The sequence below is a fragment of the Delphinapterus leucas genome, chromosome 1, assembly GCF_059928025.1.
Source record: "Delphinapterus leucas isolate spDelLeu-1000000601 "Yukka" chromosome 1, BTC_Dleu_Yukka2, whole genome shotgun sequence".
Classification (NCBI taxonomy): domain Eukaryota; kingdom Metazoa; phylum Chordata; class Mammalia; order Artiodactyla; family Monodontidae; genus Delphinapterus; species Delphinapterus leucas.
In genome coordinates this window covers 148,266,146-148,283,965 of record NC_143129.1, presented here as the reverse complement: position 1 = coordinate 148,283,965, position 17,820 = coordinate 148,266,146, and the positions used below count along the sequence as shown (strand labels likewise).

At 39.4% G+C, this 17,820-nt stretch overlaps 1 protein-coding gene across 2 annotated transcripts; it reads left to right on the top strand.

Annotated features, from left to right (window-relative positions):
* Positions 1–600: 600 nt before the first annotated feature.
* On the top strand, positions 601–6,679 carry CDKN2C (cyclin dependent kinase inhibitor 2C). Of its 2 annotated transcripts, XM_022575654.2 has the most exons (3): positions 601–1,555; positions 2,012–2,151; positions 5,575–6,677. In XM_022575654.2, exons 2-3 carry the CDS (start codon positions 2,023–2,025, stop codon positions 5,950–5,952), a joined length of 507 nt encoding a protein of 168 aa, XP_022431362.1. In that variant the 5' UTR covers positions 601–1,555; positions 2,012–2,022; the 3' UTR covers positions 5,953–6,677. The 2 variants fall into 2 exon arrangements, with proteins under 2 accessions (XP_022431362.1, XP_089779150.1); XM_089923024.1 differs by lacking the exon at positions 601–1,555 and having other exon boundaries at positions 1,588–2,151; positions 5,575–6,679.
* Positions 6,680–17,820: the final 11,141 nt, after the last annotated feature.

Here is a 17,820-nt window from a genome sequence, read left to right as displayed (position 1 = left end):
CTCTCCGCAGCCTTAATTAACAAGCCTCTTTCCTCCACCTCCGCCCCCGCCGGCCTCGGGGCAGCCCGGGGCTTCACATCGCAGACTCCATTCCGCCCGCCAGCCGGAGGGGGCCGAACCCGGCTCCCCGGGTCCGAAAAAGCCGCTCCGGCTGGGGCCTGGCCGCTGGGCTGGCGGGTGGGAGCCAGCGCAGGAGACGGAGGGAGGAAAGTGGAGAGCGAGGAGGCGGGAGAAAGGGCGCGGGGCGGGGGGCGGGGCGAGCCCGACAGAGTGCTTGAGCGCCACCAGGGCGGAGGGCGGGGCGTGGGCGGTGCCCAACCTTCCCGCTCCCGCGGCGCTGCAACTCAGCCGAGCCTCCTTAAAACTCTGCCGTTAAAATGGGGGCGGGTTTTTCAACTCAAAAAGCGCTCAATTTTTTTCTTTTCAAAAAAAGCTGATGAGGTCGGAAAAAAGGGAGAAGAAACCGGCACCGTCTCTGCAGCGGCAACAGAAGCAGCAATTGTTTGAGCTTAAAAAGAAGCGAGGGAGGGAGGGAAGGAAAAGACCAGAAAGGGGCACGACGCACAAGTGTCTGTAGGGGTGAAGGGAGCAGGGACCGGCGATTTGGGGGGGACCAGCTACAAAAGAAACTGTCACTGGGAGCGCTGCGGCTCGGGAGGAAGCGGTGCTACCCAGCTCGGCTCCAGGGCACAGCTGGCTGGCGGCCGCTGCCCTATCGGCTGCACAGGCTGGGGGCACAGGCCAGGGGACCGCGAGAGGTTGGCGAAGTGGCACCCGGCGCCGAAGCCGCTGGGCTCTCGCCAAGAGCGGCGGGACTGGCTGCGCCCTGGAATTGTGGCGACTCCCGATACTCAGAGCTTGGCCTGTGACTTCCCAGGACCCTTCCGATCTCCGGAGGCCCTCAGAAAACCGGGAAAGGAAGGAAAAGAGGCGGCGGCAGCTCAATGAGCTTCTACATTAGGAAGTCTGAACTGGCTCGGTCGTAGGCGGGAAGTTACCGGTGGGCTGCCCTGTGCAGCCGCGATGCTGCAGCGCGCTGCTTCAGCAGCCCGGGCCCCATAGACACTTCCCGCATCGCTCTCCCCCTTCCTCACGCTGCTGGGAGTCCCAGGACCCGGTGGGGCCGGCATGACCGGCTTGCCGGGGGCCCGCCGCGCGCCCGGCAGTCTCCGGAGACGCGCGCCGAGCCTGGCTCCCACGGCCTCTGAGGCTCGGTGGGGCTGCGGTAGCCCGGCTGGCGGGCTCCGGAGCCCTCCCGCGCGGCGTTAGCCCGCAGCTCGGCCTGAACGCGAATTAAGGCTCCTCCGGAGAATCCAAGGCCACCGAGGAGTCGTTACGACCTGTAACTTGAGGGCCACGGAACTGCTACTCTCATTTGCTTTTGGCGATCATCTTTAACCCCCGGAGCACCTCAGCATCCAGCCACCGCGGCGCTCTCCCTGCCGCGGAGGACTCAGGACTACCCCTTCGGCGAGACGGATGGAGACCGAGCCCCTTCGAGGACCTGCCCCTGCGGTACTGGCTCGCGCGGCTCAAGTCACCACCGTGAACAAGGGTGGGTTGATGCCTTTTCTTCCCCCCCAAATGTCTCTTTTTTCGCGGTATTTTCTGCCCTGATCTAGTGCCTTAAATCTCCGCACACATTCCTCACGGAGATCTGTAGTGTAGGTACGTGCCAGCTCTGCCTATATTTTACGTCCAGAGTAATTTACCAGAAATATATGTGTGCCTGTATATCTCTCAGTTTAATCACCAGAATTCTTCATAGGGGTTAAGCTAAAAAGCGAGGAGCGGAGCCCCTCTCCAATGGCTCAGTTTTGCTGAATAATCACGTGTGAATCGAGGGGCGGGCTTTTGGCAGGCAGATCTTACTAGTATTTACTACCAAGCTCTACTCCAGATTAACCATCCCAGTCCTTCTGTCAGTCTCCGATGCCATCATGCAGCCTGGTTAGGAGCGAAGGAAAGGGGAAAAAGAAAAACAACTAATTCATCTTTTCCCGATCGTCAGGACCCTAAAGAATGGCCGAGCCTTGGGGGAACGAGTTGGCGTCCGCAGCTGCCAGGGGGGACCTAGAGCAACTTACTAGTTTGTTGCAAAATAATGTAAACGTCAATGCACAAAATGGATTTGGAAGGACTGCGCTGCAGGTTGGTATCCAGAGAGGTGGGGAAAACAGGTCAACAATGTTGCCTACGTGACCCGGGTTTCTAGAATAATAGCTTTTAAGCTTTCAGGGGTACAAAATTTAACTGTTTTAAAAACTAGTTGGTTGCCATATTTTATATCTTTAAGTGGATCCAACTCCCCAAAATGACGTACTTTGAACAAACTCGTCAAATCCAATAACATCCTCGATATCAAGTGGGTTCCAGGTTTGGTATTAATTTTTGGAATGTTTTTGTGACGGTGGGGATTCTGTAGCAGTCGTAGCAGCGCTGAGTTTTTTGGTTTTTCTTTTTTTTAGACAGCTCTGTAAACGTTATTATGATTATTATTTGAAGTAAATACACTGCTATTAGTGGTTTCTGTACTTTGCTCCAATAATTGACTTTAACGTTAATTTTCTTGACTACTGGCAAGGGTGTTTTTTCTTCAAATGCTTCAGGTTTTGACTAACGACCTTTCCTCGTTTGGAATGGGTGGCCTGGGCACGGGCACAGGATGTACATTTCACAGTTAATGTAATATCATCCACCCATTCAGGATCGAGGAGGAATAAAAAGTTGAATTTTCTAATCAGAGCTCAGTTTATATTGTTTTTGTCTCTGCGGTCATACCCTGGTATGTTCTAATTTTTAGTAATTAGATTTACAAGCAACAAATGAAACACGTCCAGCTGCCAAGTATTGTACCTGATAATTTTTTTTCCTCCTCTGAACGTTATCATGTAACTTAGTTGAAAGGCTCAGAAACAGAAAAATGGCAAAGTAGTCTCAAACAGTTGCTTTATCTGAGTTCTGATGATATTCTTATAAGCTATGCGTATTTGAAATGCAACACTTAAAGCTGTTTTTGAAAATCCACTGGGGAGAGGGTTTTTAGAGTGCTTTGTTTTAATTGCAAGAATTAGAAATTTAAGTGGCAGGAGATGTACTATTGACAGATGAAGTCCATACAGCCTGTATATTTTAAATCAGAATACACTGACCTTGCAAAAATTTCAGTATTAAGGAAGCTTATAGATACTAAATTATCTTGTTATTTCAGGTAGATTAAGTGGGGAAAGGATTTTTTTTCTTTTTCCACCTAGTAGTTTTTAACAGGTTTTGTGATGATAGCAATGCCACAAATTTAATATATTGAAAAGTTTCCTATTGAACATTCAAAATATTATATAAATATCACAAAGAATGAGCCACTTAACCCTGTAAGAATAGGATCTTGCAGGACTTTTGACGAGCAGGAAGACTGGGAGATTAATACCGCAAAAAAAAAAGTTTTGACAAACATTTTTAAAACAACTCTGCAGTCTCGTTTATATTAAACATACTTATCAAGATATTAACACCCATTTATTGTGGCTTAGTCCTAGTACATATAATGAAACACACACAAACAGGAGTCTCAAGGCTTATTTTCAGTATGTGTAATCCTGACTCTGAAGTTGTGTCATAACTCAAGAAAGAACTTTCTTTCAAAACAATTTCCAGCATTACTATTATTTTTGGTGAAATATGGCAAATTTTCTCCTACAATTATGTTTATTAACCCAATTACAAAAGATTTTTCCCCCTTCCTAGTGTAAGCCTCTCAATCAGGATATCAAAGGCCTTAATCGTACATTTGCTTTCCAAAGATCCAAGGTGTCTCTCTCTTATTTTTCCCAGTTCAGGTCCTTAGATGTGACTAAATATTTAGAGGCAGTTGTGGTAAAAATTAGATTGTGTTAATTTTTCATAACCAAAAAGTATTTCATTGAAGTTCTTGAAAAATAAATTATGTATCATTTTTAACCACTGCCCCAAAGGAAGGGCTAAACGTCAACAGGGTTTTATCAACAGGGAAGCTTAACATCTTGGCCATCTATAGAGTTTGCATTTATAAAATATTATTCATTCTAAATATATTTCATCATGCTACTTAATTTGTGATTTTTTTAAACAAACATTCTAAAGAGATAGATCAGCTTTGTATGTATTTTACAGTGTATATTTAATTTCACAAACATTTGAGTGCCTACTGTGTAATGTATTATAAATTTAGGTTATTATGAATATACCTAAATATAAATTAAAACAAAATGCTGAAATATTCTTGCATGTTAATGAGACTATATTTTTCACGATTAAATTATATGTATTGTACAACTGATTGCTGCTCCACAAAATATTTTATAACTATGAGAGCCTAATAGTGATTTCTTATTAGCATGAAATATATTTAAACACCAGTAGATAAGTCTTTGTCATGTGAATTATTTGTATGTTGATAGCAAATTTTAATAGCAAATTCTGGCTTTTAAAATACTGGCAGTTTACAAATAGCTATTCCTAAATGCCTGATAATAACTGCAAAAGGAAATAAGATGGATCACCAGTTGATTAACAAATGGGCTGAAACCACAAGACAAAGCTGTCTGTGTCCCAAAATACACATTTAATATCTTATTTTCTCTTCTTTTGCTCACTTGAAAATTAGGAGACTAGTTAGAACTTTAGGAAACAGTAAGTAATATAGTAGGATGACTGTTTCATTCTTTTCAAGAACAGTTTCCATACAGTCATTTCCTATCTAATACAACACATATCATGAACTTAGTTTTAGATAAATACATTGGCAATGTAGAACACTGTTGCTTTTTTTTCACTTTAATAATCAGTAACATTTTTAAATTTCAAGTGAAGGATTCTAAGCACTAAACACACCTAATATCCCATATGAAATAATTGCAAAGAAAAAAAACTATTTAAAAAATACTTGGAAACTTGGGGCTGTATCTATTTGGAGAGAACTTGTGAAAATTAATAATTTAAGAAAATACCAGGTTTGGATTTTTAGGAGATCATTTTCACACTTATAAAATCAGACTAGATGGAGTCTGATGTGTGGAAACACTTCTTCGAGGATTTAAAGAAACTCACTCTCCTTATTTCTTTTCAGCTGTTTAGAAAATAAAATTTACCCACATTTTATTTTACAGAATTAACACCCCAGGCACATCTTATGAGAATGAACAAGCAAACAGAAGGAGACTTACTTAAATCTCAAGTTCCACTTCTTTTATTTTAATAAATTCATGAAATTACACAACTCTTTATGGGAGATAGAGAACCAAGTTGTCAGTGAATTTTATATAAGTCGGACTCATTCTATTTTATTAATCAATTTATCCTACTTTTGGGCCCCTTTAAGATATTCCATCATAGAAGCTCAATTTTTAGAAGTTTTCTTCTACTTTTACCTAATAGTACTCATTTCCTGAAACTGAGTCCTTCAAACCCGATTATATGAGTCTTCCCCAAGCACTCCTTCATCAAAAATAGTTACATACATAAAAAGAAATGGATATTTTAAAATATTCTTGTAGTAGGAGCACTTGAAGGATTCTACCGTTTTTTCTTCTTTTCTAGGTTATGAAACTTGGAAATCCCGAGATTGCCAGGAGACTACTACTTAGAGGTGCTAATCCCGATTTGAAAGACCGAACTGGTTTCGCTGTCATTCACGATGCAGCCAGAGCAGGTTTCCTGGACACTTTACAGACTTTGCTGGAGTTTCAAGCTGATGTTAACATCGAGGATAATGAAGGGAACCTGCCCTTGCACTTGGCTGCCAAAGAAGGCCACCTCCCTGTGGTGGAGTTCCTTGTGAAGCACACGGCCTGCAAAGTGGGGCATCGAAACCATCAGGGGGACACCGCCTGCGACTTGGCCAGGCTCTACCGGAGAAACGAGGTCGTTAGCCTGATGGAGGGAAACCGGGCGGAGGGAGCTGCGAATCTGCAATGAATGTGGGGAGGGCTCTCCCACACTGCCTTCTATTTTGTCAGTTAATTGATTGGCTGTCCTATTTTAATATCATTTGTTAAAATTCAGTTTTGTCATATTTTAAGCAGCTAGTTAAATCTTCTGAAACTGCTAAGTGGAAATCTTACTACAGGTTTATGAATATATTTAAGCAACATCTTTTTCACCTGCAAAACCCTGAGTTCTAACATGTAATTGCAAATAGCTTTGGCTTTCATCTCAATATTTTATCTTTCCCTGACTTTTCTCCTTGCTTCTCCCTTTGCCAGTCTCAATACCCAACTTGAAGACTTTGTTTTAAAAATGGTTTGTCCTGATGCTTCTTTTGCCTGATTAAAACACTTTTTCAAAACAGGACAGTGTTTTCTGTGGTTTCCACTCCTCTTATAATCCCCACATAATTTGCCTCTTGCTAAGGAGAACTACAGTAAAAGATCATGGTGTTTTAAGTCTTGACGTTAGAAAAAGTAGACTAATTGAAAAACTAGACATATTCTATTGATGATTCAGTTATTCTTTTCTTTCTCTCCTCATGCTTCCCCTCAAAGATTTTACTTGGTGCCTAGTATGTCTGCTTTAAAACAGAATAAGGACAACATGTTTGGGAAATAAACCTGAAATTATTTCAGTGTGAATTTATCCTTATATATTCGATCTTCCCTTTCTTTCAAAGTTAAATAGTTGAAAAACAGGTTTCAGAAGTAGCGATCTGAAAGCAAATATATGTTAGCTCTAAAAGGCACTTTAAAAAGAAAATGCCATCTAAAAGTGCTTCCCATTAGTTGATTTTTTAAAAATCACAAAATGAAACAATTGGTTAAATAATACGTTTCCCAAAGTTATACCATAAGTATGCTAAGTGTAACACTGACTTTTTCTCCCTGAAATATCAGAAGTGTAAAATTACAAAATGTTTAAGTATTAAAATATGCTGCAAATACCAATATTTAGGGGATAAAAAGCTTAGCAAGAACATACATATATTACATATAAGGGTCATAACTTATTTAGGGGCTACAGGATAATAAATATAGAAACTTTTACAATAAATAAATAGGCCACTCCTACATATAGCACTTGATTCCCACGAAGCTTTTTGGTAAAGGCATATAAAATCTTAAGAATATGTTTAGCTAAAAATAAAAAAAAAATTGAATGAAATGGAAATATCAAATTTCCAAGAGAATTTTCCAGCATCTACTACTTACTCTGTTATTTTAAAGATTTCACCAAAGGATTTCAATGCAGTTTCCATTTATAAATTTATAAATACTTTATTCATCATCTCCCACAAGAACAAAGATGTTTTATGTAAAAGTTCCCTCCTTCTGCTTTATAAGCTCCCTGCCCTCACTCCAAAAAGAACAAAATACCTCAAGGTTTATTGAAGGACATGGTTGTGATGCCTGCCCTAACAAGGATTGGAAGGTGGCAGGCAAGTGGTTTTCAATAATTTATTTTCCATGATAGTATAAAAGAATATAGAAGAAAAAAATCCGAGGAAAAAAATCCTTTTCATTTGGCATTTTAAGTTCACCTTCCCTATGTCAAGTGCAACAAGACTTCAACTTCTGCCACCTCAAACCACAAGTTACTGAGTAAATTTATGTTTGATAGCAACATGAAATTAAATGTAAAACGTTTATTTTAAAGTTTAGAAAAAAGTAGAAATTGAGATGATTTTGAAGGAAAAGGTGTAATTTGCATTTAAAAACTAGAATCAACACACAAAATACACTGCTTGAGTAAGCTGAATATTTTCTAAACACAAGACTATTACTAAGAAAAATAAACACTTCTTCAATTTGCAACTGTAAAGATGGACGTTTCTTAATTTAAAGTCGAGTTTAATGGACTTTTCAGTATCCATCAAGTATAAGCATTAAAATTGCTCTTTAGATATTTCAAATATAGGATGTTTATTAAAGTTAAAGAGAGGTACTTCTGCAGTTGCTTTATTCTCAGGTGGTCGGAGCACGAAAAGAGGAGAGGCAGCTCTGTCCCTCTTCACCAGCCTAAAACTTGCCTAGGCATTAGAACATCGCCACATTTCTTGGGCTCTTCGCAGGAAATAGCTTAGCTAATCTAAGTATTTTAGAAATGAGTTGTGTGGTCTCCTCTAGGAAATATGAAAAGCCATTATTCAATCTCTCAAAAACCTCGACAATATTCAGTAAGACAAATATACCGAAATGTATAGAATGGAAGAAACAGTACTGCAGAGTCTAACGGGGTCTAGTTTACAGCGAGCTGAGACGGGGAAGGATCTGAACTTTTTCAGATGCAGAGTAGAAAGGCAAGTGCTAATTAATGGAATGGCCAGAGCCCCAGGGGACGACGCCATAGAAAGAATGGAGGATAGTAAGCAGAGATGCGCTCTCAAGTTCAGTTATTCACTGCGCCCGCATCCACGTCGGGAAACTCAAGGCTTAGCCTTTGCCCAGTAAGCTGAACCCCCGGCTTACACCTGGGGAAAAGTAGGGCCGGGAGTGGGTGCGGGAGGGAAACACCAACAGGACCTCAGTCCACGTTCTGGTCTCCAAGCCACTAAGCAACTGCATTTTACCATATTTCGGTAGTGAATCAATAGTTTTCTGATAAACAGTGTGCATCTCCTAATGGTGTGATGAGCTCCTACACACACACCACGCTGGGTGACTAATAAATGGATAAAATAATTCTGTCCCAGGAAAGGCACTTCAATTGGTAATATTATAAATGTCCTTGATCGCGTTGATCAAACAAACGTTGTGGAATCCGTGGCCCCGGATTGGTTTCGAAATCTCAGTTCCCAAAAAGGTGCTTTCGGCTTTTGCCGGGGGTTAGAAGTAATAGTCCAGAAGCGCTGGAAGAGTACAGTGCTGGAGCGAAAAAGGGTCGTGCTCGCAGCCTTCCTGACTACCCTAAGCTACCTTCATCAAAAGGCCGGGGGGGGGGGAGGGTTGGAGGGGGAAAGTCCGTCTCTTCGTCCCTCGAGACTGCTTTGATTTTACACCACAATTCCAATTCCAAAAAAACAGATCCACGTAGGGACCTAATGAGAGGCTGGAGACAATCTTCCAGCCTGAGACCCGGGGTAAAGCTTTGCGCACAGTCAACCCAAGCCCTCTATGGAGGGGCTGCGAAGTCATCCTTTCTGTCCCTTCGAAATTCTCCAGACTCCAACCGCAGCTCCCGGCTCCCTAGTGAGGAAGCTGGAGCCCAGAGCTCCCTCAGGGCGCGCAGAAAAGCCCGGGGTGGGGGTGGGGGAGTTTCAAAACCGTTAGCTCGCGTTGTGTGTTTTTTTTTTTTCCCCTCCCTCGCTAAGGTTTCTTTTCTTTTCTCTTCCTGTCCAAATATTTCAAATTTCCGCGCCTTAAATAACAGTCTCCTTTTATTTAGTTAGTTTCCTCGGCAGGTTTGGCCGCCCGCTTGTCTCTGCCCCCCAGCGGGCCCGGGGCGCCTCGGACGCCTCGGTGCTGCCTGCAGCCCCTGAGCGCTGCCCCCGGCCCAGCCAGCGCGGCCCAGAGCGCGCCCGCCGGAGCCACAACCCCCTCTTGCCGCGACCTCGCTTGACCCGACTCTCCCGGCACCTAGAGCCAACTAAGGCCGCCCCCCGCCCGGACGCTTGTCTGCTCCCAGCTCGACTTCCCTCCCCGGACTTTGGAGTCTCTTCTACTTTGGGGTTTGGAACCCGGTCGCCCTGGAGCGGCGGAAGGGCCGCGGCGATAGGAAAGCAGCAGAGGAGGCCAGTGGCCGGAGCCTGCCCCAGCCCCCACCCCGCGGGTAACCTTGGAGGCGCCCTCGGAGTGAGTGTGTGCGCTGCTGCGCCAGCCGGCTGGGGCAAGCGGGCGCACGGCGCAGCAGGCAGGAGGCGGGAGCGGGGGCGGGGAGGGGGAGCGGGCCCCGGTGCCTCACTGCAGCCGCCGCGGCACCCTGGGTGCTACGGGCTGCCGGGACGGCCAGGGTTCCCCGGCCCTGGCCCTCAGGCAGCGGTCCCCGAGGAGGCGGCGGCCATCCCACTGGATGGTTCCGGCGACCTGTGCCTGAGGACTGGGGCCCGAGGGCGACGTGGGAGCAGGGGCAAGCGGGCCGGTGAGTGCCTAGCTCTCTGCAGAGGTGAGCTGGCGGCGGGACCGGGCGCGGCGGCTGGAGCAACTCCATGCCCAAAGCCAATGCCAGCACTCCCCCTCCCCCCGTGACAGCTGAGGACAGCCGGGCTCCGAGCCTCGCGTCCAACAGCGAGGAGGCAAATGCCTCTCAGGCTTCTCACCCGCTTCGACTGCTCGGAAAGTCCTATGGTGTTGCCTTTCCCCCACAAATTACTAGACGTCCAGAACTGAAAATGCACGTTCATTCGGAAAGACCCTTAGCTTGAAACACTCAGAATTGCAGGCCCGTCGGGACTTTGGGTGGGGCTGGGACGCGCAAAACACCTAGAAGTGGTCGTGTTTTTTGAACCCGGAATAGATCCGACAATCGAGTATGGCTCTAAAGCAGTGCCTGAAAAGAATAAAAACTCCCCAGATCTGAATATTCACTTGGTAAATCAAGGTTCCAGTGAAATGTTTTGCCATCTGCTATAGAAACATTGTGCGAGCTTCAGGTGTTAGGATGTGGGTTTGGAATTTTCTGTGCTGTCTTTAATCCTGAAAGACATTAAATAACAGCATGGTAACACACCCGGCAAGTGAGCAGAGGTTATCCTTGCCACCACAGCACCTGCAAAAGCACAAGTGGAACTCCTTCCTGAGTTCTAAAATGGCTTCTGGACCGTCCAGAGGTACCAGCACATACGAGGAGGGGGACGGGGGACTGAAGGAGTTTGTACATTTTTTAAAACTACACAGATATTATTAGACTTAGAGTGTTCCACCTCACCTCTCCTTTCTCCCAGTCCCCATTGGTCAAGGAAGAATTTTAGTGTAGGCCTATTCAATAATTCTACATTCAGCCTTTTTCTCTTCCCTCCTCCCTCCCCTCCCCCCAAAAAACCAGTCAGCCAAAAACATCAGCTCTTTTGGGGAGGAAGTAAAAAAACCACCAATCCTTATCCAAACCACCCGTCATTTCTTTTGAGCATAAAGAAGAAATCCTACAGATAACCTATACTATGAAAGAAGAAATAACTTACCAGGACCTCAAATGCATTCAGTTGGTATAATTAAAGTGATATTAATTAGCTTTTAACATTAAAATAATGGGACAGTTTCTGGAACTGATAGGTGAAAAGCTAAAAAAAAACTCCATTGAAATGTTTGGAGACGGAAGCTTCTGCTCTTCTTTATATTTCATCAGTACAGTAGTTACTTGGAAAAAAACCTCATACTTTATCTTGACCATATAAAGCAGTATCATGCTGACTAATTTTATTTTAGTTATATGCGTTAGTTTTTCAGATTAGTTACAAGAATAGTGAAGGTTCACATATAAAGCAAAACTGACATCTTTTAATGTTAAAATTTTAATTTAGAAATGCAACTAAATTATCACAATTATATTAAAGTACAGTCCACTCCCTTGTTTCTTCTAAGTGTACAGTTTGCACAACTTGCTGGTAAAGAAATCTGTCCTGAGTTTAAAATGTATGCCTTGGAAACATGACTTCCTAAAGTAAAAAATAACTCACTGTTCTTTAGGAATAATTATTCTATAATTTGGCTATTCTTTGTATAGCTAATGTAACAGTATCTCCTTTTACATTTTGGATCTATTGTAAAAGCCATTTGGGCCCAAATTGTTCTTGCTCCAAAATTTTCTCCTTCAGATATTTTTACTAAGAAGTGACTGTCCTCAGTGATGCAGCAGCATTCTGCTGCCCATTCTGCTAATTCAAGAACTTGAGACCAGACTTATACACGCCATTTAAAAGGAAACATTCATTTCTTCTTTTGTCCAAGTTCAGAACAGATGTGAATGAACGTTAACATTTGAAAGGCCTAGAATAATTAATTTGCAAATCAGTTATTATAGTTGATGATTCAAGATGAAATTTTTAAAGCCTTATGTATCAGAAGAAAAAGTGGGATCAAATTATTAAGTTAGGCAGCATTTGATGATGATTAATAGTACAATATTCCCTACCTCAATATTCAAATAAGCAATAGTGTGTATTGTGGTATGATTTTTAACTGTGAAACATAACACTCATCATATATAAAAGGAATTGAAGTCCAGAATATCTTTTTTCAGTATTAAGTAAAATATAATTAAAACACATTAGCTAAAAAAAAAAAAAAAAAAAAACAACACTACACTATCACCTATATTTTTGGCTGTTCCCATCTTTCTTTCTTTTTTTTCTACTTCTTTTACTTTTTGCCTCTACATTATAGGTGATGAACAAAAATAGCATGTAGAAAAAGGTTTCCAATCCTCCTTTATTCCTGCTGCCTCAGCCATCTACTTCTCCATTCACAAACATTACTTCAACTTTAAAAACCATGTTTTGTGATGCTAAAAAGTAATTATTCCCATTAATTAAAACGTATCATAGGCCTATAAGCGAAAAAGCATTGTCTGTATTTTATTTAAAATAAAGTGAAAAAAGTGTGGACATTAGGTTGTAGCAAGTGTGTATTTATGTTTTGAATATTAATTGTCAGAATCTTAAACACATTTAATATTTTGACATAACATATGCTAAGATTAACAGTTTAGAATCAAGATCTAGAAAATATTAAATTTAATTTCTGGTCTTTCTTTGCAAAATAATTTAATATATTTTAATTTGCCATAGTAAGATAAGGCTAATTGTTTTAAGTAATAAAAAGTTAAAATGTTGATACTTGTAGGAAAATATGAAGAGAGGACTATGATATCAAATCCAAAGCAATGTTTTTTTAAAAATAAATTACTCCTACTGGTAAATTATATACTCTAATTGTAGTGATTATTATTTTATAATTAAATTTTGCACTTGTCACATAGACCAAAGTTCTCTATGTTTATCTATAAGCATATAGTTGGTTATGCAGGTAATCCAAATAATACTCTGTGGTCCTGCTCTATATGAGTATTTTATGTATATATATGTATATTTAGATATTTCTTACTAACGTTCAGTACTGAATAAATAGATATTTTGAAGAAATACTACCAGTTCACTTCATATTGCTATTTTTAAGATGTTAAATTATGATCTGCTACAGAAATATAGGCTGATAATTTTTTAGATATAGGTAAGATCCAGGGAGGGATAGAAATTAAAATCTTAGAACTGAAAACATTGATGCAGGTCCTAGTTCCACCTAGGTTATTGTTTCAAATTTTTATCATGAGGCAAATATACATGAAACCACTTAACATCCACAATTAATGTAATCAAATTTGAAATATTAGAAACAGAACTGTGATAGTGCTAAGAGGAAGAACGGACATTTCAAGTTTTAGATAGCCATGCCTGTGGGTTAATTTAATATCAATTACATGATGGGCAGTTTGCTAAATAATCCAAAAGCAAGGACAAAACAAGACCAGTAAAAGATATTTGCCCAATAATTCAAAAGCAGGGCAAACAAGACCAAAAAAAAATTTTTTTTCCCATTATACCACCATAGGAAATATAAACAAATTAATGTGCTTGGTATGGATAATTTTACAGTTTCCAGTGAAGTGTGCTACTTTTTCACTTGGATAATGCTTTAAAAACACTGCTAGAAAATAACCACTTATTATTTATGGTCATATTTTTAAATTACATATATGTTTTACTTAAATACAAAAATATATATTCTGTCCAAAAGTAGCAAGTTCAACACCATTCTGAAAGGGTGAGTGGATACAGCTGGACATCTGGACTAGACTGAGGGGCTGTTTAATGTGCAGCCCGAGTAGGGCCACTAGGGAGAGAGTACCGAACTGTCTGAATGCTGGCTAATTTGCTTAAGAGTAGTCAAAATGGCTCTGAGGTAGTATAAATTGCCTACAGTTGTTTAAATACACCATGTACCTAATGGAAAAGCAAATAACTTTATATAAAGACAGTTAAAAGAAGGAATATATATATTTTTGCATCCAGAGGGACATCACAAACGTCATGGGGAAATATTAATGTAGCAATATAAAAGAGAACTGTACATAATAACATCAGCTGAAGATAAATGATTGCTTTCATTTCTTTAAAAAGGCTTATTTATTATGTTTTAAATATTTAAAATGCACAGTTCTTCAAACATATGACTAATATCTGTAAAATATACAACACATACTAATTTATTAATATTCTAATTTTTAAATTTTTCTCAAAAAAGTAATCCAAAGTACCTATTGAAAGATCATGCACCATACCCTAAAATCAGCAAATAAAGTTTGGGGCTTAGCAATATAAAAGAATTGTAAAGATCAGTGCTTTCTAAGGAAAATATTCTGTCTTGAATTATCAAGATAAAGATCTGGAAATTTTCAGCAGCACATTTTGTCTTCTATGAACTAAATATGATTATATTTAGAATCAACATAAGATTTATTTAACATTTCTACAGTAAAGTAATATTTTATATCATCATTTTGAGTTTAAATATATAGGATTTAAACAACAGAACTCTGTGTAGACATTGTGAGGTTTCTCCTTACTTAGCAGTAGGACAGACTAAAGAGAAATCAGATCAAAACACAAAATTCAGATGTAAGATTCAAGTTAAAGAACAACAATGATATTAAATCAACCAACAGAAGAATTGTCTCACACGAAAATCTTCCATTACTTTGGGGAAAAGGAGTGATAGGAAAAAGTATTTAAATCCTTTTCCATTAGATTAAAAGATTACTGGTTTCTTATTCAATATTGTTGGAAATAAAATCCTAAATATTTAGGAAAGGGATATGAACATGCTAAAAAGCAAGTGAGTCTCTTGCTTTAGGAAGAGTTTAGAAAGTGTGATAGTAATTGATCTGAGAGGATTCTCCGAAGATATTTTAATATAGGTGTGAACATGTCAGCATATAAAAAGTACTAAATATATTGAATTTTGTCATCATCTAGTAGGCTGTTAAATCATGTGTACACAAAGAAAATAGGAGATACTTTAGTAATTGTCTCTTCTTTTGTACTAAGAAGTAATTGTACTTCTTAATTTATACATATATTAATTCAACTTACATTTCAGTAAGAGGAGAGAGAAAAGAAACACAAAATCAAGCAAGTTAATAAATCAATATCTATTATTTAGTCTCTATATTACCTAACTTAATATTCATAACCCCCTCAGGCATTGGGCTTTATTCTCCCATTTTTACAAATACGAAACTCAGATTTAATGATGTTGAGTAAATTGCCCATGTCACAGGCTGGTAATTTATAGCATAAGGATACAAACTCATTTCTTTTATTACTTCATTATAGCCAGATGGAAAGATCTTTCAGAGAAATTACCACAAATCAGTCAACTCAATAATCACATATTAAGGACCCATCATAGTTGCTTAATAGGTTTACAATTTGGGGGCTAATTATATCCAAAGCTTTCCACATCTGCAAAATGGGGGTAGTAATACCTAATTTGTCATGTTATTGTAAAAAATAAATGAAGTATGTGTAAATTTCCTTGTACTCAGCAAGCCTTTAATAAATGGGAACTATTATTATGGGGACTCTAAAGTAACAGAAAATCCATTCTTGACCCCAAGGAACTTAAAAACTATTTGGGTAGATAAAGTTCACATGTGGCATACATATAACAACTGGAAAGCAAGCAAGGTATAAGCAAGTACATGGTAGTATGTGATATAGATTGCACCAAAAGAGCAAACTTATTACCAAACATCTTATTAGACTTATGATATTGATTTGAATATCCTATAGTGGAAAATTTCCTTTATTGAGAAGAAAAAGGAAAAGCCACCTCAAAATAATTGACTTCTTCTAGCATGTACTCTCTGAAGGTGTTTATCCAACAAATATAGCAGGTGAACAATGGAAAGTGACTGCATGGACAGAAAATATAAAAAACATACATACATAGGTATTTTGAAAGGTATCTTTCATTATTTTCAAATAAGTGACTATGATATTCTGACTCAAATGGGAATAGAAAAATACCTAGGAGTTTCATAATCATTACATAATGGGATCCATAATAAGTAGTAGAGGATAGTGAGTGAATGGCTTCAGGGCCAAATAAACTCTAACTCTGGTACTTACTATGTACCTCACCTTGGAACAGGCACTTAACCTTTCTAATCCTCATTTCCTCATTTGTAAAATGGGTATAATAATAATTACTTCACATGGTTGTAATAATTAGGAATAATATTTATTAATAAGTCATTTAATACTTTAACATAGAAAACTTGGAAGGCTATAAAACAACAGGTTTCCTGAGATTTGGATTTAGTTATATTAATAAGAAAGAAAAGAAAATCCCTCTTAGGTGAACATAACCTTGAGTAACACAGACATTTGTGGATTAAGAATAAAAACTTTGAATTTAGACTTAAAGTCATCACTCCAAGCACCTATGCATGTGACCAATATACAAGTACATTCAGTTTAATAACCACACTTATTAAAAACCCATTATATGTGAGGTATTTTTCCATATGCTGAGTATATGAAGGTAAGACATCATCTCAGCCCTCAAGGAACTAGTGAGAGAAACAATATACCTTATATGGAGTATAATAGGATATTAGGCATAATGAAGGTACAAAATAAATAATAAAGTAGATTTGGAAAGTAATAAGTACCTTTGAGAAACCAAACTCCATTTTCAGAAAGCTAACTCTAGAAGAGTCAAGTAGACTTTCATTTCCAACAAAATGAAGACTAGATTTCCTTTAAAATCTTACCAAAACAAAACAGATAAACTGATGGATAAAAAATTTTTAAAACATATTTTGGAATTCAGAGTTGCACTGGTAAGAAGGTATGGGAAATTTACAGAGACCAAAAATGAGGGAAAGTGAGTCCTGATGCCAGGTGCTCTGGGGGGCATCCACTGATCTCTAGGGTGTTACTTTGCTGGGGCTGCTATAACAGAGTATCAAAAACTGAGAAGCTTAAACAACAGAAATTTATTGTCTCACACTTTAAAGCCTAGAAGTCTAAAATCAGGTTTGTTTATTCTGAGGGCTGAGGGAAAATCTATTCCATTCCTTTATCCTAACTTCTTGTAGTCTGAGGCATAACTTGGATAGTAGATGCTGTTCTCCCTGTATTTTTGCATTGTCTTCCCTCTTTGTGTGTCTGCCTCTGTGTCCAAATGTCCCCTTTTTATAAGAATACCAGCCATAATGAATTAGGGCCCACCCTAATAATCTCATCTTAACCTGATCATCTGGTAAGACTCTATTTCCAAACCAGAACACATTCACAGGTACTGGAGGTTAGGACTTCGACATCTTTTAGGGGGGCAAAATTCAACCAGTAACACCTGGTAACCTCAAGTTTTAGTTTTAAGGAGACTCAAGGAGAAGATAAAAGACAATGCTTAGGGCAATTGTGAGGTGGAAAGACTGACAGAAGCCCCCATTATAAAGCTAGAAGCCCCAAAGGGTAATACACTCAAGGAAAACTCAAAGTAAATGTCAAAATATTTTGCCCATTTTTATTGTTTGTTTTTTTGTTTTTACTTTCTTATTATTGAGTTTTGAGAGTCCTTTGTATATTCTGGATACAAGTCTTTTATCAGATATGTGCTTTGTAAATATTGTCTGCTAATCTGTGGCCTGTCTTTTCATTTAACCATGTCTTTTGAAGAGAAGTTCATTTAACCATGTCTTTTGAAGAGAAGTTTTTAATTTAATGTAGCACAATTTATCAATTTTTTTCTTTTCTGGTTCATGCTTTGTGCGATCCAAGAAATCTTTGCCTAAACCAGGGAAATAAAGTTTTTCTCTTAGAAGTTTCATAGTTTCAGAATTTACATTTAG

Coding starts and splice junctions, on each gene's coding strand:
- CDKN2C (XM_089923024.1), top strand. CDS start 2,023: ATGGCCGAGCCTTGGGGGAACGAGTTGGCGTCCGCAGCTGCCAGGGGG. Junction 2,152..5,574: donor TTGGAAGGACTGCGCTGCAG/GTTGGTATCCAG, acceptor CTTCTTTTCTAG/GTTATGAAACTTGGAAATCC.